We start from the raw sequence: 16,472 nt of genomic DNA, 5'->3' as shown, positions 1-16,472 counted from the left end.
ACCTATATATAAACACTATTATAAAGCATTTACCAGAGACCCACGTTGAGTGAGATGTGTTTGCATGGACTGAGTTACGTGATGCTTCAATCAACCCATTATGAAAGAAGACCTAACTCCACACTTGCCACCTGTACATTGAGAGAACTTGATGGTGAAGAGCGGACGACAGATTTCGACGGTTCACGATTGTCGCAGCAAATCGCCTCTAAGCTGTGGAGCCCTTTACCCAACTTATTGCCGGCTGCGACAGCAACTCTTGGTGTTGGAGGCAAAATCGGTTCAAGATTTCAGAGCTAAGAAACCAGTTCTCTGCAGCAGAAGGGCCTGCATTGTGCAGACTAACAGCTGCAAAGCAAAGCCATCTTCAGATAACTTTTAAGGGACAATATGTGATATGAGAGATTTGTAGGAATTAAACTATATGCTGAAACTAGGATGGAAAGAAGTCTAATGACCCAGACTGGTTACACTTACCTATTTGAGAACACTGTTTAAAAACAGGAAAAAAACACAAGAAAACCTTCAGTGGAAAAGAAAAGTTGCCATTTGGCCACAGTAGTGTAGAACAGGTGTGCTCAATTCCAGTCCTCAAGCCCGCTCCCCCCTAACAGGTCAGGTTTTCACGCTATCCCAGCTTCAGCACAGTTTTTGACTGAACCACCAGTGCTAAAGGGACTGATGCAGCCATGTGTGCTGAAGCCGGGACACGGCACCTATTGTGAAGTTGGGATATCCTGAAAACCTGACCTGTTGAGGGAAAGAGGCTTGAAGACAAGCGTTGAGCACCCCTGGTGCAGAAGCACAGCATTGCTGCACCTTGCTATCATGTCAGTCACCCAGGTGAAACATTTAAATGGCATGCATGTCCCACAGACAGGAATAATACAGAGAGTAACTAACGTTTGTATTAACGTTTAGCATTTAAAGGAAGCAAACACCGGTGTTAAAACGGCACTGGTTTGGGATATGAGAATTTCGACGTCGGGCAGGTGCGAGACGGGTGCCTTTATAGATCTGCCTGCCGTCTGCTACAGAAATGGTGAGAATTATAAAACCTGCTCTATAGTTGTGGTGACTACCAAAGGAGGGAACGTACAAACCTTGGGGAGAGAAACGAATAAAAATGACAAAACATTTGTTCTGACAAAATCGATGGACAAATTTGCTAGGAATTCTAAAATCCTCCCATTTCTAGAGAGCAGAACAGAATTTCCTGCTACCAAACTGACTGCAAAATAATCAGCTTACTGGGGAGGGTGTAAAGGGGAGGGGGGGAGGGAGGGGGAAGAGTGAATTCATTGTGTTACTGAGCTTTTGTTTCTTACCTTTTCATTTTGCAAAAGACCACATTCTCTATAAATAAAAGAATATGTTGACAGTTTTAGGCAGGAAGATAGGAGTTTTCATGAATAAAGCTGCCTAGCCTCCATGCTGAGAAAGACACGGTATTAACCAATACAGTTAGATTGCACTTTCTTAAAAGTTAAGCAGCGTAGGAAAGTACTTCGCCCCCACTCATGCATATGGATTGTTCATGCAACATTAGAATCATGCAAGTGACCTATCCATTGACTTTGAGAAAAAGTCTATCCCTCATCGAATGTATGAAAGGAATCACAAAAGCAAGAGAGACGTGGCCGTACCTTTAAAAAAACCGCCGTATATGGATTCCCCGCCTTTTCCGTTACCTGCCAAACAAAAGTGGTCGTGGGAAGAAGAGAGGGAAAAAAAAAGAAAAAGTGTTATACGTGTGGAGCAATTTTGAACTTTCGAAACGATCCTCCACCACCCCGTTAAACTCCAGTCGAAAGGCGAAGGAGGGCGTCTCAACGCTCGTCATCACGTTACCTTCGCTGAAGTCCCCTCCCTGAATCATAAAGTTTTTAACAACTCGATGGAACGTAGAACCCTTATAGCACAACTTTTTTCCAGTTGTTTTTCCAGTACCCTGTTCACCTGGAGAGAAAAGAAGAAGAAAAAAAAGAAGCAAAGAATGAGGAGTACCGACTACTTAGGCCTCGGCCCCAGTGCCTACTGCTGCCCTCGCTACGGCGTGCGCTGCAGGAACAAGTTCCGCCCCTCAATGGGGCCGGTCCCAGTAGCTGCCTGCGTGCGCAGCAATCGCGATGCGCGACCAGATTTTCTGACAAGAATTGAGTTGTCGTGGCGACGGAGCGCTGGCCACGTCACGGTGGCGGTTAAGCCAATGAGGGCGAACCAGCCGCGTGACGACATGGCCGCGCCCCCCGTCGGATCGCCTCTTCCCTTGCAGCAGACCCACAGACCGCAGCATTCACTCGTGCACGCGCCGCCAGTCGCGCGTGCAGCAGAGAGGATTGGGGCCGTAGCCTTACATTGGTAAGATCACTGCAAATGGCATCATATGTCTTCATATGTACTTTATTTATTAAGGTTTATTTGCTACATGGAAGAGCTGTCTGAGAGAAGAAGTGAGACTCAAATACAGTATGTGACTTATTTTCCATTATTAATAAAGACAGGTTCGGATCCACATGAAGTAACAGTGAAATATATAATATTTTATAAATATACATTATTTGGAGGACTACCATACTCGTTCCTGGTTCAGTTAATTTATATTTTAAGTATGATCGTGTTTCAAAATGATTACTAACACTGAAGTGGTCTGCGATAAAGAAACGTGCGATTCCTGCTTTGCGGTGTCAACATTTAATTTCGTTGGGCGTTTCACCTAATCTCCACACACAACTGTCTGCTAATACCATGGCAAAGAACATCTATGAATGTGTTGCATGCAAATGGACACACACACACACACACACACACACACACACACACACACACACACACACACACACACACACACACACTTGTTTATAGCCTGTTCATATAGCTTTATTTTGTTAGTGTTTGGAGGTAAGTTAAGTATAATGTAGAACACATACTGTACATACTGTAATAACTTTATGGGGCCAAAACCCATATGCTTTATTACCCTGTACAGTTGTACATGGTGGCGATAATCGCCTTGTTTAACTGGAACTTCATGTTACCTTCCACTGGCACAGTCCCATACACGCCAAGAACAAGCACAATCGGTTCAGTAACAATAAAAGAAATGACTCCGCATCTTTGTACCCACCTGTACACAAGCAGAGAAAGTTTTTGCAAGTCTTTGGACATACATCTGAGAAGAGCTGAAATACAATACGACCAACTGGGGAAAAAATAATAAACACGTTGATTATTCATAAATTAAAAACTTCTCAACGAAGTACGATCGAAGCCAATGCCTTCAAACGAGACATTCTCTTCCCCTATTATGTGCACAAAGCATTGGAACTAAACACAACTCAGAAAGCACACACTGCATCATACCCCTTTGTCATTTCACAAATTAAAGCCGTTAACCTTTCATATCAACCATTTTGTAAATAAATACATTTGATATTCTTGTACGTTTTCATTATCGGATATTGGTGCTATAAGCAAAGTATTAAACTGATCTAACTAACGGCCATTCCACCAACTTTCTCATTTCTAGCCAACTGCCACTGACAACACAAACGAAAACCAACTAGGGGTCCGCTTAAGGATAATGTTTTGGTACCAATGAGTAGTTCCAGTAGTTACATCACATGTTTCATGATCAGGTTAAATAAATGCATGAAATGGCAGTCAGTGACAAAACAAGGTGGTGAAGAATAGGGCCAAGAAGCAAGACAGGGAGTGGAGGGGAAAATCAAAGGAGCAATTGTCCAAGGCTTAACCACATACAGTAGGCAGAGGTGTAATTTAGTAAATCTACCGTACCAAGTATTTCAACAAAAATACAATTGCTCTTTTCAGTTTGAAGGGCCAGGAATGTGCTTAATATAGTATGTGGTTGGAAAAAATGGGTACAGGTCCCGTACCCCAGGGGTGCGCAGTCTTTCCCTGCTGCGGCCCACTCCCTTACCTTGTTTCCGACTCTTGGCGTCATTGGGTCACGTGGCATCATTTGATGCTGCTTTGCCAAAGACAAGGTAAGTGAAGTTGCAGAGGAATCAGGCGATCCCCCGGCATTCATTTAAATGCCTTGGGAGAAGCGCATTGGGCCTCTGCAACCGCCGTGTCCCCCCATAATAATCTTGCGCTCCCCCCCCCCAGTTTGCGCACCCCTGTCGTACACCATTCACTTAATTACCATTTGTTTGCCTCTATCCCAAACAATGCAATAGTCATGACCACTTATGCCACAACATACTTTCCCTATTACTATTCAAGTGAACAAGTAGGTGTCAACATAGATTTAAAGTCACTGCCAAGAAGCAAAGATTTCAAGGAGAACTACACACAGGAGATTAACTTGTTGTGAAGTTCTACAGTTCAAAGATTAAATATAAAAAGGGGTTACTAGCCGGTAATGAAGGGTCTTAAGTAGTCAACCGCAGTGGTTTCAAAGAGCCACCAACTAGAGCGTTATGCACAGGTGAAGCCAAAAGCAAAGCCACGCACGGGTGCACATGGAGAACGAAAATGTTACATCCAACAAATAAGACGGGTAAAATGGCAGGTCAGATAGCGCAAGTTGTAATTAATAGGATCACAAGAGAATTCTTGGCTTACGAAAAACTAAAACCAGCTGCGGTACTTTTTATTGGAAACGACCCAGTTACTATAATAGGTTTTGCATGAGTTTTAAAAACCACAGAAGAAGGTTCGTTATTCAGATGTTGCTTCTTATTTTAATTTGTTTGTACTTTGAAGAACGTCTGACAGAGGGATGAACGTAATGGACGCGAGAAGACCGCGAAACAACGATGTCTATGCAAAGCCAGCTTTCCAAACAAATCTCCAGCTGAAATGACTGGTTTTAGGAGTGCATGGGGAATTAAAAAGGGTAAATCTCCAAGTTATTTTATTTAAAATTACTAAAGTAATATTTCATTGAATGAAATCCTTCAATCCCTTAACACGTGAGCGGGTATATTTATGTATACAAATCTGTATATACACAGTGTTGACTGTTTCACTTGGATGGTATAACCATGCAATGTCTCTAAATGATTAAACACAATGGAAAAGTGGGAGTCATTTTATTGAACTAATATCTTTTATGTATATGCTGCCAACAAACTGCAGGGGAGTACGATGTGGCAATAAGAAAGAAAAGTGCATCCAACACACACAATAGGTAATGGCAACCCAACTATACATATTACGGAATAAAACTTAATGTACCCCACACCTTTTTCCATTTGTGTACCCTTCTCTCTCTCCCCCCCCCATACAAAACTATTTAAAAAAACAAAAAAACACTTGACCTATTGAAGTGTCAGTACATATATTAGCAAAAGGGATTCACTTTCAAATGATCATTCCTGATATTCAATTACAATATGTTCCTTTTGTTGCAGCCAAAAAAGCTAATTTATTAAGCCAAAAAAAAACTTCATCTGTTCAGCCTTTAAATCCAGCCGAAACCTCGGTTCACTTTTTTTGACTGAACAAACCTGCTTTTGAAACCCCTAATTCTTCTTTTTGTATTCACAAAACAAACAGCTGCGGGTCTTCCCCCGCGCTAGGCGCACCGGTTAGAAGTATCGCAGTTTACATTTTTCTATTGGTGTGCAAGATTGTGTATTTTACTGCTTGCTATATACAGAGATCGCTTGCCTTTCATTTGTGTCATACTACGCTAGAGAGAGCTCTCGTTTTCACATCTTTAGGGATTTAAAAACAGCTTCTCTCCATAGAAAATAAGATTGTGCCACCAAATGATTGAATGTTTTGTATGGCTAGATTTAAAAAAACGAAAAGATTGGATGCTGAACACTAAGTGGATGTCGATTTTCTGTGACAATCTAAAACTATTAGGACGGTTCACACCCTTAAAACGAAAGTTCAAATGGGGTCACCTGCTCTTATGCCTTCAAAGAGGAAACAGTGGAGGGAAGATGATATAATAAAGAGCCAATTGTTCTAGGGATTGGCATCGGACAGTGTCGCTTTCATAGTTATTCTTATGGGCACGGTCTCTACAAGCCACATCACACCCCTTAAACAAGTAATCATCGCAGAAAGAGCAGCGCAAAAGGATATTTACCCCATAACAACTGCCAATAAGGCCTGCCACACACTGCAGACCTCACTGGCAAGCTAGGGGATAACATTAAAGCAGCAATCCCTCCAAGAGCGAATACAATGTTGTGGTTTATTTATTTTGATGAGCACTTCTACTCTTAGGAAACCGCGGTTCAGGTGACAAAGTGATGCCGAGGTCACCAACTGCAGAGGGATTTCCCCCCGGGGTTTCTTCCATTCGCTGCCAGCGAATATACACGATGGACATTTTTATACACACACAAACCCACCCACCCCCCCCCACCCCAATACAATGGTGCCCGCGCGACCGTCATGTCATTAAGGAAGGTGCATTAAGGGAAAAACATGCATAAACATATACATTATGTACAGGGAACCACCGCCAAGAAAACAGAGGGAGGAAAAAGCTCAAATTGAATGCACCTTTAACTCATGTAGGAGAGTGAAGTACAAAGCCCCCAAATATCCGATCTCGGGGGATGGAGACACGTCTGATGCTTGCGACATGCTTATTGTGATCTTTTGTTGGAGTACGAGAGGTCTGAGAAGGCAAATCACTTTCCTTCTGAGTTCTTATATGAAGGGTTAAAAACAATCTTTATTGTACAATCCGACTAAAATAAAACACCATTCTAATACATTGACTAAATGTGCTACTATCGTACAGTGGGTTAAAAAATATTTACCATCAGCAAAATTGGTAGTAAAACATTAAGTGTGTGTAGTGAGTCTCGGTTTACAATTCAACTGACTAGTCTACATCCTATTCTTTAAGACAGACTCCAGAGGGTAGAAATACACGGGAACTCCCATTTCCAAGTATGCTCACTAGATTTTGGAACTAGCTATAGTATGTATGCCTGCCCCTACTGCTGGCAACCCCACCTGTTACAGCCCCACACAAGATTCTGTAATCTCTGTGCAACCGTCTGAATGGAAGGAAGTTGTGACTGAATGACGCCAATGTAATGTCCCGATGCTCGCTTGGCCATTCCCTTACCAAGGGAGCAAATGCAAAACGCACGTCGGGACATTACAGACGTCACTCAGCAAATTTCTTTCTTGCAACCAATACAGTAACTCTGAAAGATTTTAACCCATTGTATGATCATACATCCCATTTAGTTCATTTTAATAAAATGGAGTGTTATTTTAGTCGGATTGTAAAATAAAGATTGATTTTAACTCTTATATAAGAACTCTGAAGGAAAGTGATTTACCTTCTCAGACTCCAACAAAAGATCACAATAAGCATATCACAAGCACTCAGAAGTGTCTCCTTCCCCCGTGATCACATATTTGAGGCCTTTGTACTTTACTCATCTACTAAGTTAAAAGCTAAAGTCTGCATTCCCTTGGGGCTTTTTCCTCCCCCCTACATTCTCTTGGGGGTGGTTTGTTCTAGTATACGCCGACATTATATATGACTGAATAAATATAGATTCATTGCAATCCCCCCCCCCCAAAATACCTTTAACGTTAAATTAAGTTTTGCATATTTAAAGGACGAAGTGTAAGGAGATGTGGCAAAGCGGTCAAGCTAGAAAGATATAGATATACACATACAACTTATCAATGTAATTACTCTACCTTTCTTTAAACTATTCAATTATTCAACCAATCTTAAAAGGAAATGTTGCTTATTCTTGTACTAAATTAATGTTTTTATTTTCAATGTATCCTCCTCGTCCACCACTTTACCAAAGATGAACAAAGAAAATTTGAATGTAAGATTTGACAGAATACAGAAGGCTCCTCACAGTGTCTTAAAAAGATTGGAAGCACTAAAAAAAAAGTTTAAACATTTTTTGGTGGAAAAAACCCATTCTATGTGAGGATCCTCCCCTACAACTTCTCTCTGTAACCCTTTTTACATATAAAAATGCACTAATTAGCAAGAATAACCTTTGCATGTTAGGACTGGACCCCAAAATAACTAACCGAATCCTGGCAATACACTGCCAATCGTTTCATTCAAATAAATTTTAAATTTAAAAAAAAAACCACTGTCCACATTTTTTTGCTGACCGTTTATTCTGTTACATAAATAACTTTATTTGGAGTTGCTATAATCTGCATAGTTGTATTATATCTAAGCGGCGACACATTCCCAACTATACAGAGCCCAGAACGAGACGAAGGCATTACGTATTAGAAGTACAATCCTCCATATAGGCATTACGTATTAGAGGTACAATCCTACATATAGGCATTACGTATTAGAGGTACAATCCTACATATAGGCATTACGTATTAGAGGTACAATCCTACATATAGGCATTACGTATTAGAGGTACAATCCTACATATAGGCATTACGTATTAGAGGTACAATCCTACATATAGGCATTACGTATTAGAGGTACAATCCTACATATAGGCATTACGTATTAGAGGTACAATCCTACATATAGGCATTACGTATTAGAGGTACAATCCTACATATAGGCATTACGTATTAGAGGTACAATCCTCCATATAGGCATTACGTATTAGAGGTACAATCCTACATATAGGCATTACGTATTAGAGGTACAATCCTACATATAGGCATTACGTATTAGAGGTACAATCCTACATATAGGCATTACATATACTTTGCAGAAGAAGCATCTCTGCGACACAGGAAGCAAAGTAAAGCTGTATTATGAGTATCAGTGCATAGCACTCCTTACGCATATTATTGTATCAGGGTGGTATTATGTATACAACATTGTATAAAAATCAACGGGATCAGATGCAAAGCATTATATAGCCACATTGTTCGCATCATACTCAGATCAGTATATAGCTGCATTACATATAGTGTGTACACACGTTTTACAGTGCTTTCTGTGTTGCAAACATATTACATACACAATGCATCTTTAGAATACACAATTACATACAAAGTACTTTATAGAGTTAGTGCATTATCTCCATCACATGCAAAGTAATGTTTATCTTGACGACGAATATGCAAACATGTACGATCTCTCCAGCTGTTAGAAGCACAGGATCTCTGCATCTGGAGCTGCTGACAGGGATAACTTCAGATGAAACATTATGCTATACTTACTGGGTTCCCGATTAATTTCAACCCCGAAGTAACACTGGGGGCGAGCTGTCTCCCCCATGGCAGCCAGGATACAACCTTAAAATAAAGCAAAAAAGAGTCCTCTGAAACACAGGCTTCAACACGAACAGTGACAATAGAGCAAGAATAGAACAGTGAACAGAACATCTGCTTGTCCTGGGACAGGACAGCAAAGCCCATGAAAATTCCTTTCCTGAAGCCTCCTCCAGCTATAAATCACCTCAAACACCTCCCACAAGTTCAAAAATAAATAAAAAATACTCTTCCCCCCTCCCTCATATCATCACCTGGTTCTTTAAAGAGACACTAACAACCTCTCTGAACCGTTTTAGATAAATTACTCCCAACATAACATTACTGAAGCACATCAAGGAAAAAAGTGGTTATACTCGTGGTTCCCAAGACATGTAGGGAGAAAATAACAAACCACAGAAAAGGGGAGGTTAAAATGGAATTGACAGTGTGTGGAGGATTTTGAATCACCTCTATGAACTCTGGCAGCGGGACTTCTCTGTGCATGTATTGAATACCTGCATTTGAATCAGCATACGGTTGGCCCTACTATATCTTTTTTCCCTATTACTGAAGCACATAAGCATCTGGGATAGAGGTACTGAGGTTAAGAGTCACTCTCACTCAAGAGACACCCCTTGCAAATGTATTCTTGTGAAATGGAAGAATTTTCCTTCTAATAAATGGGGGCTTATCTTTGTGATTTCCGCTTCCAAGCTACAAGCAGAGATAAATTGCACCTTTACAATTACATTCTATGGGGCTGTACCACAGTTCCAGTACAGAGGGTTAAATGTGCTTCAACTTGTTTAAGATTCGATAGCGCTACGTACTAATCAGTCACTTTCCAAAATGTAACATGAAATAGTTGGCATTGATACTTGAATACAGTCATGTATTTGATTTATTTATAGACTACAACACCCACATCTCTTTAGACATCAAATGTAGCCAGATGCCTAAAAGGGGAATCATCAAACTGACAATAAATTAATACAAAAACACTTTGTATGGCTAGGAAACATCTACGAGTGCCATAAATCAGCTCCCCGATACATCACAACATTTATTTACAAAATGTTTTACCAGGAAGTAATACGTTGAGAGTTACCTCTCGTTTTCAAGTATGTCCTGGGCATAGAGCTAAGACAAATAATACATGGTTACAAATACAGTTACATAAATGAACAGGGATAACACACTGAATCCCTTCCCACATTCCCCACATACTGATCAAGCGGCCGTTATTCGAACACTTCACGCGTCATGTACATTGGAATCCTGATTTGAAACCGTGGGATGAATTCCAGCCTTCCCGCACTAAGATGCGAGCGCGGCGAGAGCAGAAACACAAATTTTAGTGTTCTGGCTTTTAAAAACATGAAATTGACACAGTAGCACAGTAGCACAGTAGCACAGTACTGTACACATTACAATTCATCCATTATATCGCAAACACAGAAACAGAACCCATGAAATTCAAACAAAGCATCCGCGATAAGCGCGGGTGCCTGGGGCGATTAGCCACGTTTCATGCTGCGTGGGGAACAGCAGAGAACTCAAAATCAGCACCGAGATGTGTTCGAATAACGGCCGCTCCATCAGTACATGCGGTCTCTCCCCTGTGTCTCTCTTCAGGTGGGATAACAGACCAAATCCCTTCCCTCATTCCCCACATACATGCGGTCTCTCCCCTGTGTGTGTCCTCTTGTGTGTGTTCAGGCTGGAAAGGTCACTAAATCGCTTCCCACATTCCCCACATACATGCGGTCTCTCCCCTGTGTGTGTCCTCTTGTGTGTGTTCAGGCTGGAAAGGTCACTAAATCGCTTCCCACATTCCCCACATACATGCGTTCTCTCCCGTGTGTGTCCTCTTGTGTGTGTTCAGGTGATCTAACCGACTAAATCCCTTCCCACATTCCCCACATACATGCAGTCTCTCCCCTGTGTGTGTGTCCTCTTGTGTGTGTTCAGGTTAAACGAGAACATCATACCTGGGATGAACTAATAAGCAGAGGGGTGCATGAATATTTGCACACACTGCAGCAAAACGTATTCACGCCTAATTGCATTTGTGTGTGTGTATTACAGTGACAGTGTTATTCTATCGCGGAGAAATACACACAAACGTTTATTTCAAATGTAAAACTAGACAGGACTGCTAGTTGTGGCACAAACCTATACTAACCCCTTCAATGCCACGAGAGTTTGCCACCTGAGTGGCCACACATTTTCAAACTTTTTGGTATACATTTGTTCATGATTCATGTGATCCACCTCATATGTACCACGTCTTTTTTTTTACACTTTGCAATGCAGAATGTAATATAGATAGCCACACTGTCTGGTAAACTATGTCACACACCATATTTTTACATGCACGTGTGGTGGGTCCCAAAGTAGCATTAGACAGATTATGACGCACCGATATTCTCAAGTAATTACAGTAACTAAACAGTAGAACAAGAGAAAACCTGGCGCCAAACAGTCAGTGGAATGTCCTGTACTCCTCATGGGATCCGCACACTTGCTCGACAGACCATGTAGTGGAAAAAACACAAATCATAGTGCAACACTGTACGGTAAGCAGTTATAACACTATAAATCACACAAAACAATGAGAGTCCTAGCGACAATTAAAAACACTATTTAATAAAAGGACCTATGCCATAAATGGCATTGGCAAATACAAGAAAGAACCGCAGGTCATCCGGGAGGGAAAAATTGGAGCCCTACTTACAAACAGCAAGGCATAAAACCGCGTTGTTAGGAACGAGTCCTTGGCACAGATGGTCTCCCTGCAGAGTGATGTCTCTGCTCCGCCACGACTTCAGCTCCAAACCGCCCTTGTGATGTTGACCGGAACCGTGCCGGCTGTGGAGGCTGGTGCGCGGGATCCACAGCTCTGCACCGCGTGTGGCCGCTCGCCTCACTTCCTCCTCCGGCACAAACAGGATGTCTCTGCGCGCGATAGTACAGTGTTGCACAATGATCTGTGTTTGTTTGTGTTTTTTCCACTACGTGGTCTGTCGAGCAAGTGTGCGGATCCCATGAGGAGTACAGGACATTCCACTGACTGTTTGGCGCCAGGTTCTCTCTTGTTCTTGTGTTTTTCTGTTAGTATTGGCAGTATCACTAGGCAGCCTACCTTCACTAGAAGTTATTATTGTAATATTTCACACTGTGTTTTACACTTTAGCGCTAGTTCACATTTTTTTCTTTCACATTCAGTAACTAAAGAGTAATACACCCAGACAATTTCTGCAGTACAATATTTTCTGAAAGTAGGCAGAGGAATCCTGGGATACGTCACTTTAAATTGGCATATATATATATATATAAAAAAAAAAGAGGTGAATAATGATTGCTTTCTAAAATAGATCAAATGAAAAACGATATGTTTTTACGTTAGGTGGGGTGCTTTTTAATGGTGTTACTAAGGAAACTACCAACGGGAATCAAGGCTGACTCCATATTGATAGGAATAAAATGTGCCTGTGGGGTCTCGTGAAATTAGTGTGGAAACACACTGTCACATTACATACGTGTGTTTTGTAGTTCAGTTTCACAAGACACCAACAAATTTAGAAGTACCCATGATTGGCGAGAACTTTGTCCTCATCAATCTGTGGTTCTCATAGGAAGAAAATGGTGCGGGAGCACGTGTCACTGTGACCCTTTCCCCTCCCAACACCAAAGAAATAGAAATATTGCATTTTCAATTTGTGTGCGTGCTTCCAAAAAGTCAAAATCAGCCACACAGCCTACGTGGTGTCGGGTGCCAGTGGCGTCACAGACCTAAAGAAAGATGGTGCCCCGCGACCAAATGGGTGGCAGTTCCCCAACAATCAACCCCCTGACTGGTCCCTGGCCACGGAGGAGGTAGGGAGCTGGTCAGGGGGGTATTGAAAGAGATTTATTTAATTTGAATGCGCTTGAAGGGGGTTAATTATATAGATTTTTTGTATGGAGGTTCCCTCTCCCCCTGGTCTTCAAACGACTACCTCTCCCCCACAAGCCACGAAGTAGGGGTTGGGAGGAGGGGCCCTCAGATAAAGGAGATGGGGGGGGAGGGGGGACAGAGGAGTGCAGGACATACAAGGGCCTCCAGGGTGCAGGCTTTCATTAAGTACTACATTGTATGTCCATAGGGCACTGAAGGGATTAACCCAGGGATGGCCAAGTCCAGTCCTTACGGGCCACAAACAGGTCAGGTTTTAAGGATATCAATGCTTCAGCACAGGTGGTTCAATCAGTGGCTCAGTTGTTAAAACAATAAAGTTTATTTAGTTCAACATGTACACATAGCCAGACGTAGGGGCCGAAACATCAGGCTATGTCTGCATGTCGGACTAAATAAACCTTCATTGTTTTGACATTCTAGCGCTGTGTTCGTATTTTTATCACTTTTTGTGATCTATATTGACTTATCTATATCCATCTCCCAACCATTCTCTTACATCTGTGTGTGGTATACCCTTCCCTGTGTGGTATTCCCAGCGAACACAATCTGTACTCATCACTTCCTTCCGGTATTTATATATCTGTCTCATCCTTCCCCTGACGCTTATTCCCCCTTCCTGACATTAACCCTGCTTGTTGTATACCCCCCCACCCCATTTCCCATGTATGCATATTTTTACTTGCATAATGCCACCAGTGTACACTTTACACGAGAGAATGCATTAAAGGGAATTATACACACACTAAGAGCAACAGGCAATTAGAAAATAGGAAAGGATATCCCTGCCTGAGAGCTTATAATATAATCTCCCTGTGTGCCTCGTAATACTCTCACTGTATCTGTGTATTAATCCCCCATCCACTGGTTCTCTCCTTACACTGTATATTACCCCTAGCCCCCCACCCCGGCTCTCCTTACCCTGTATATTACACCCCCCCCTCCTTACCCTGTATATTACACCCCCCCCCCCCCGGCTCTCCTTACCCTGTATATTACCCCTACCCCCCCCCCGGCTCTCCTTACCCTGTATATTACCCCTAGCCCCCCCCCCGCCTCTCCTTACCCTGTATATTACCCCTAGCCCCCCCCCCCCGCCTCTCCTTACCCTGTATATTACACCCCCCGCCCGGGCTCTCCTTACCCTGTATATTACACCCCCCGCCCGGGCTCTCCTTACCCTGTATATTACACCCCCCACCCCGGCTCTCCTTACCCTGTATATTACACCCCCCGCCCCGGCTCTCCTTACCCTGTATATTACCCCTAGCCCCCCCGCCTCTCCTTACCCTGTATATTACCCTGAGCCCCCCCCCCCCCGGCTCTCCTTACCCTGTATATTACACCCCCCGCCCGGGCTCTCCTTACCCTGTATATTACACCCCCCGCCCAGGCTCTCCTTACCCTGTATATTACACCCCCCGCCCCGGACTCTCCTTACCCTGTATATTACACCCCCCCGCCCCGGCTCTCCTTACCCTGTATATTACACCACCCGCCCCGGCTCTCCTTACCCTGTATATTACACCCCCCGCCCCGGCTCTCCTTACCCTGTATATTACACCCCCCACCCCGGCTCTCCTTACCCTGTATATTACACCCCCCGCCCCGGCTCTCCTTACCCTGTATATTACACCCCCCGCCCCGGCTCTCCTTACCCTGTATATTACACCCCCCGCCCCGGCTCTCCTTACCCTGTATATTACACCCCCCGCCCCGGCTCTCCTTACCCTGTATATTGCACCCCCCACCCCGGCTCTCCTTACCCTGTATATTACACCCTCCGCCCCGGCTCTCCTTACCCTGTATATTACACCCCCCGCCCCAGCTCTCCTTACCCTGTATATTACCCCCCCGCCCGGGCTCTCCTTACCCTGTATATTACACCCCCCGCCCCGGGCTCTCCTTACCCTGTATATTACACCCCCCGTCCCGGCTCTCCTTACCCTGTATATTACACCCCCCGCCCCGGCTCTCCTTACCCTGTATATTACCCCTAGCCCCCCCGCCTCTCCTTACCCTGTATATTACACCCCCCCGCCCCAGCTCTCCTTACCCTGTATATTACACCCCCAGCCCGGGCTCTCCTTACCCTGTATATTACACCCCCCGCCCCGGGCTCTCTTTACCCTGTATATTACACCCCCCGCCCCGGCTCTCCTTACCCTGTATATTACACCCCCCGCCCCGGCTCTCCTTACCCTGTATATTACACTCCCCGCCCCGGCTCTCCTTACCATGTATATTACACCCCCGGTTATAATTGTTAACCCCCCCCCTATTACTACCCTGTGGGAATTGTAGGGGGGGTTGCGGCCTCAGTATTATTACCCGCTCCCGGCTCCGCTATTCTCCCTGCGTGTCCTCTTCTCCGCCGACACTGCGGTGGGGGTCCTGCGCCGCGGTGCATGCCGGGAAGAGGGCTGTCGTTGGCGCTGCCTGAGTCCGAACACGGCGGCGCGCGCACCACGTCCGCGACCCCGCCCACTCCCCGCGCGGCACAGGGGGTGACGTGGCAGAGAGAAGGGCGGAGCGCATGGGGGCGTGGCCAGAGCAGGCTCTCCTTAACCCCTCCACTGCTGGAGCGCAGGCCCAGCCAGTTTCCATAGCACGCAATAAGAGGGAGGCCTGGTTTATAATACACGTGTGGGCCCACAGGCTCCAGCAGCCTCTCAGTCTCTGAAGTCAGCATTTTTTAAATTAAAATTACGTTTTGTTTAGTCCATACCCCTAACATCACATTTATTTGGGGGCATTAGAAGTTCACAACTTGAGACAACTTTGTTCCCTGTTAATAAAAAAAATATATATATATATATATATATATATATATATATATATATATATTATTATGGTTGGCCCATCCTTTAGCTTCTTTGCATACCCAGTTAATCAACCCCACACTGATGAGACCCATAAAGGTCGAAACAGCTGTCTGTGGGTGGTTTTCTGGGTATGCACCTTAACCCTGGCTGTGCTCAAAGCTGTGACCATGCAGCAAGCTTAAGCCTATAGGGAACCATGTTAAAAATTGTTTTTGAAGCAAAAAGTGGCACTGTGTGCTCATTTGCATGTCATTTCCCAGAATCCCTTGCTGCAGTGGAAGTGCTGTGTGCTGGGTGATAATGGGGAAAGGTGGGGTTGCAGACCTGCCTAAGACATGCAGATGAGCATACAGTTGTATTTACATATATATATATATATATAATAGATGGTGCAGAACAATAGGCACTCCGTCTGGTTGAAATAATGTGGGTGCAAATCCTGTATGGTATAGAATAGGCAATACGATACCGTTTGAAGACGAATATCAGAGGAAGCACTCCAGGTAAGTGGTCAAAAGAAATTTGAA

General features: G+C 43.8%; 1 protein-coding gene across 6 annotated transcripts in view; it reads right to left on the bottom strand.

The window, feature by feature from the left end:
- Nucleotides 1–15,593, bottom strand: part of NKTR (natural killer cell triggering receptor) — a 39,041-nt gene extending 23,448 nt beyond the window's left edge. For 5 of the 6 annotated variants that reach the window (XM_075587990.1, XM_075587994.1, XM_075587992.1 and 2 more), the window contains exons 1-5: nt 15,452–15,593; nt 9,130–9,204; nt 3,128–3,202; nt 1,852–1,959; nt 1,647–1,691 (exon numbers count right to left, since the gene is read on the bottom strand). In XM_075587990.1, coding sequence (XP_075444105.1) covers nt 1,647–1,691; nt 1,852–1,959; nt 3,128–3,202; nt 9,130–9,204; nt 15,452–15,530 — 382 coding nt within the window. In that variant the 5' untranslated portion in view covers nt 15,531–15,593. Of the gene's footprint in view, nt 1–1,328; nt 1,357–1,646; nt 1,692–1,851; nt 1,960–3,127; nt 3,203–9,129; nt 9,205–15,451 lie in introns of those variants that run through there. The other variant, XM_075587996.1, reaches the window with a different exon arrangement.
- Nucleotides 15,594–16,472: the final 879 nt, after the last annotated feature.

The sequence above is a fragment of the Ascaphus truei genome, chromosome 2, assembly GCF_040206685.1.
Source record: "Ascaphus truei isolate aAscTru1 chromosome 2, aAscTru1.hap1, whole genome shotgun sequence".
NCBI classification, from domain to species: Eukaryota; Metazoa; Chordata; class Amphibia; order Anura; family Ascaphidae; genus Ascaphus; species Ascaphus truei.
This window is presented reverse-complemented; position numbering and strand designations above follow the sequence as displayed.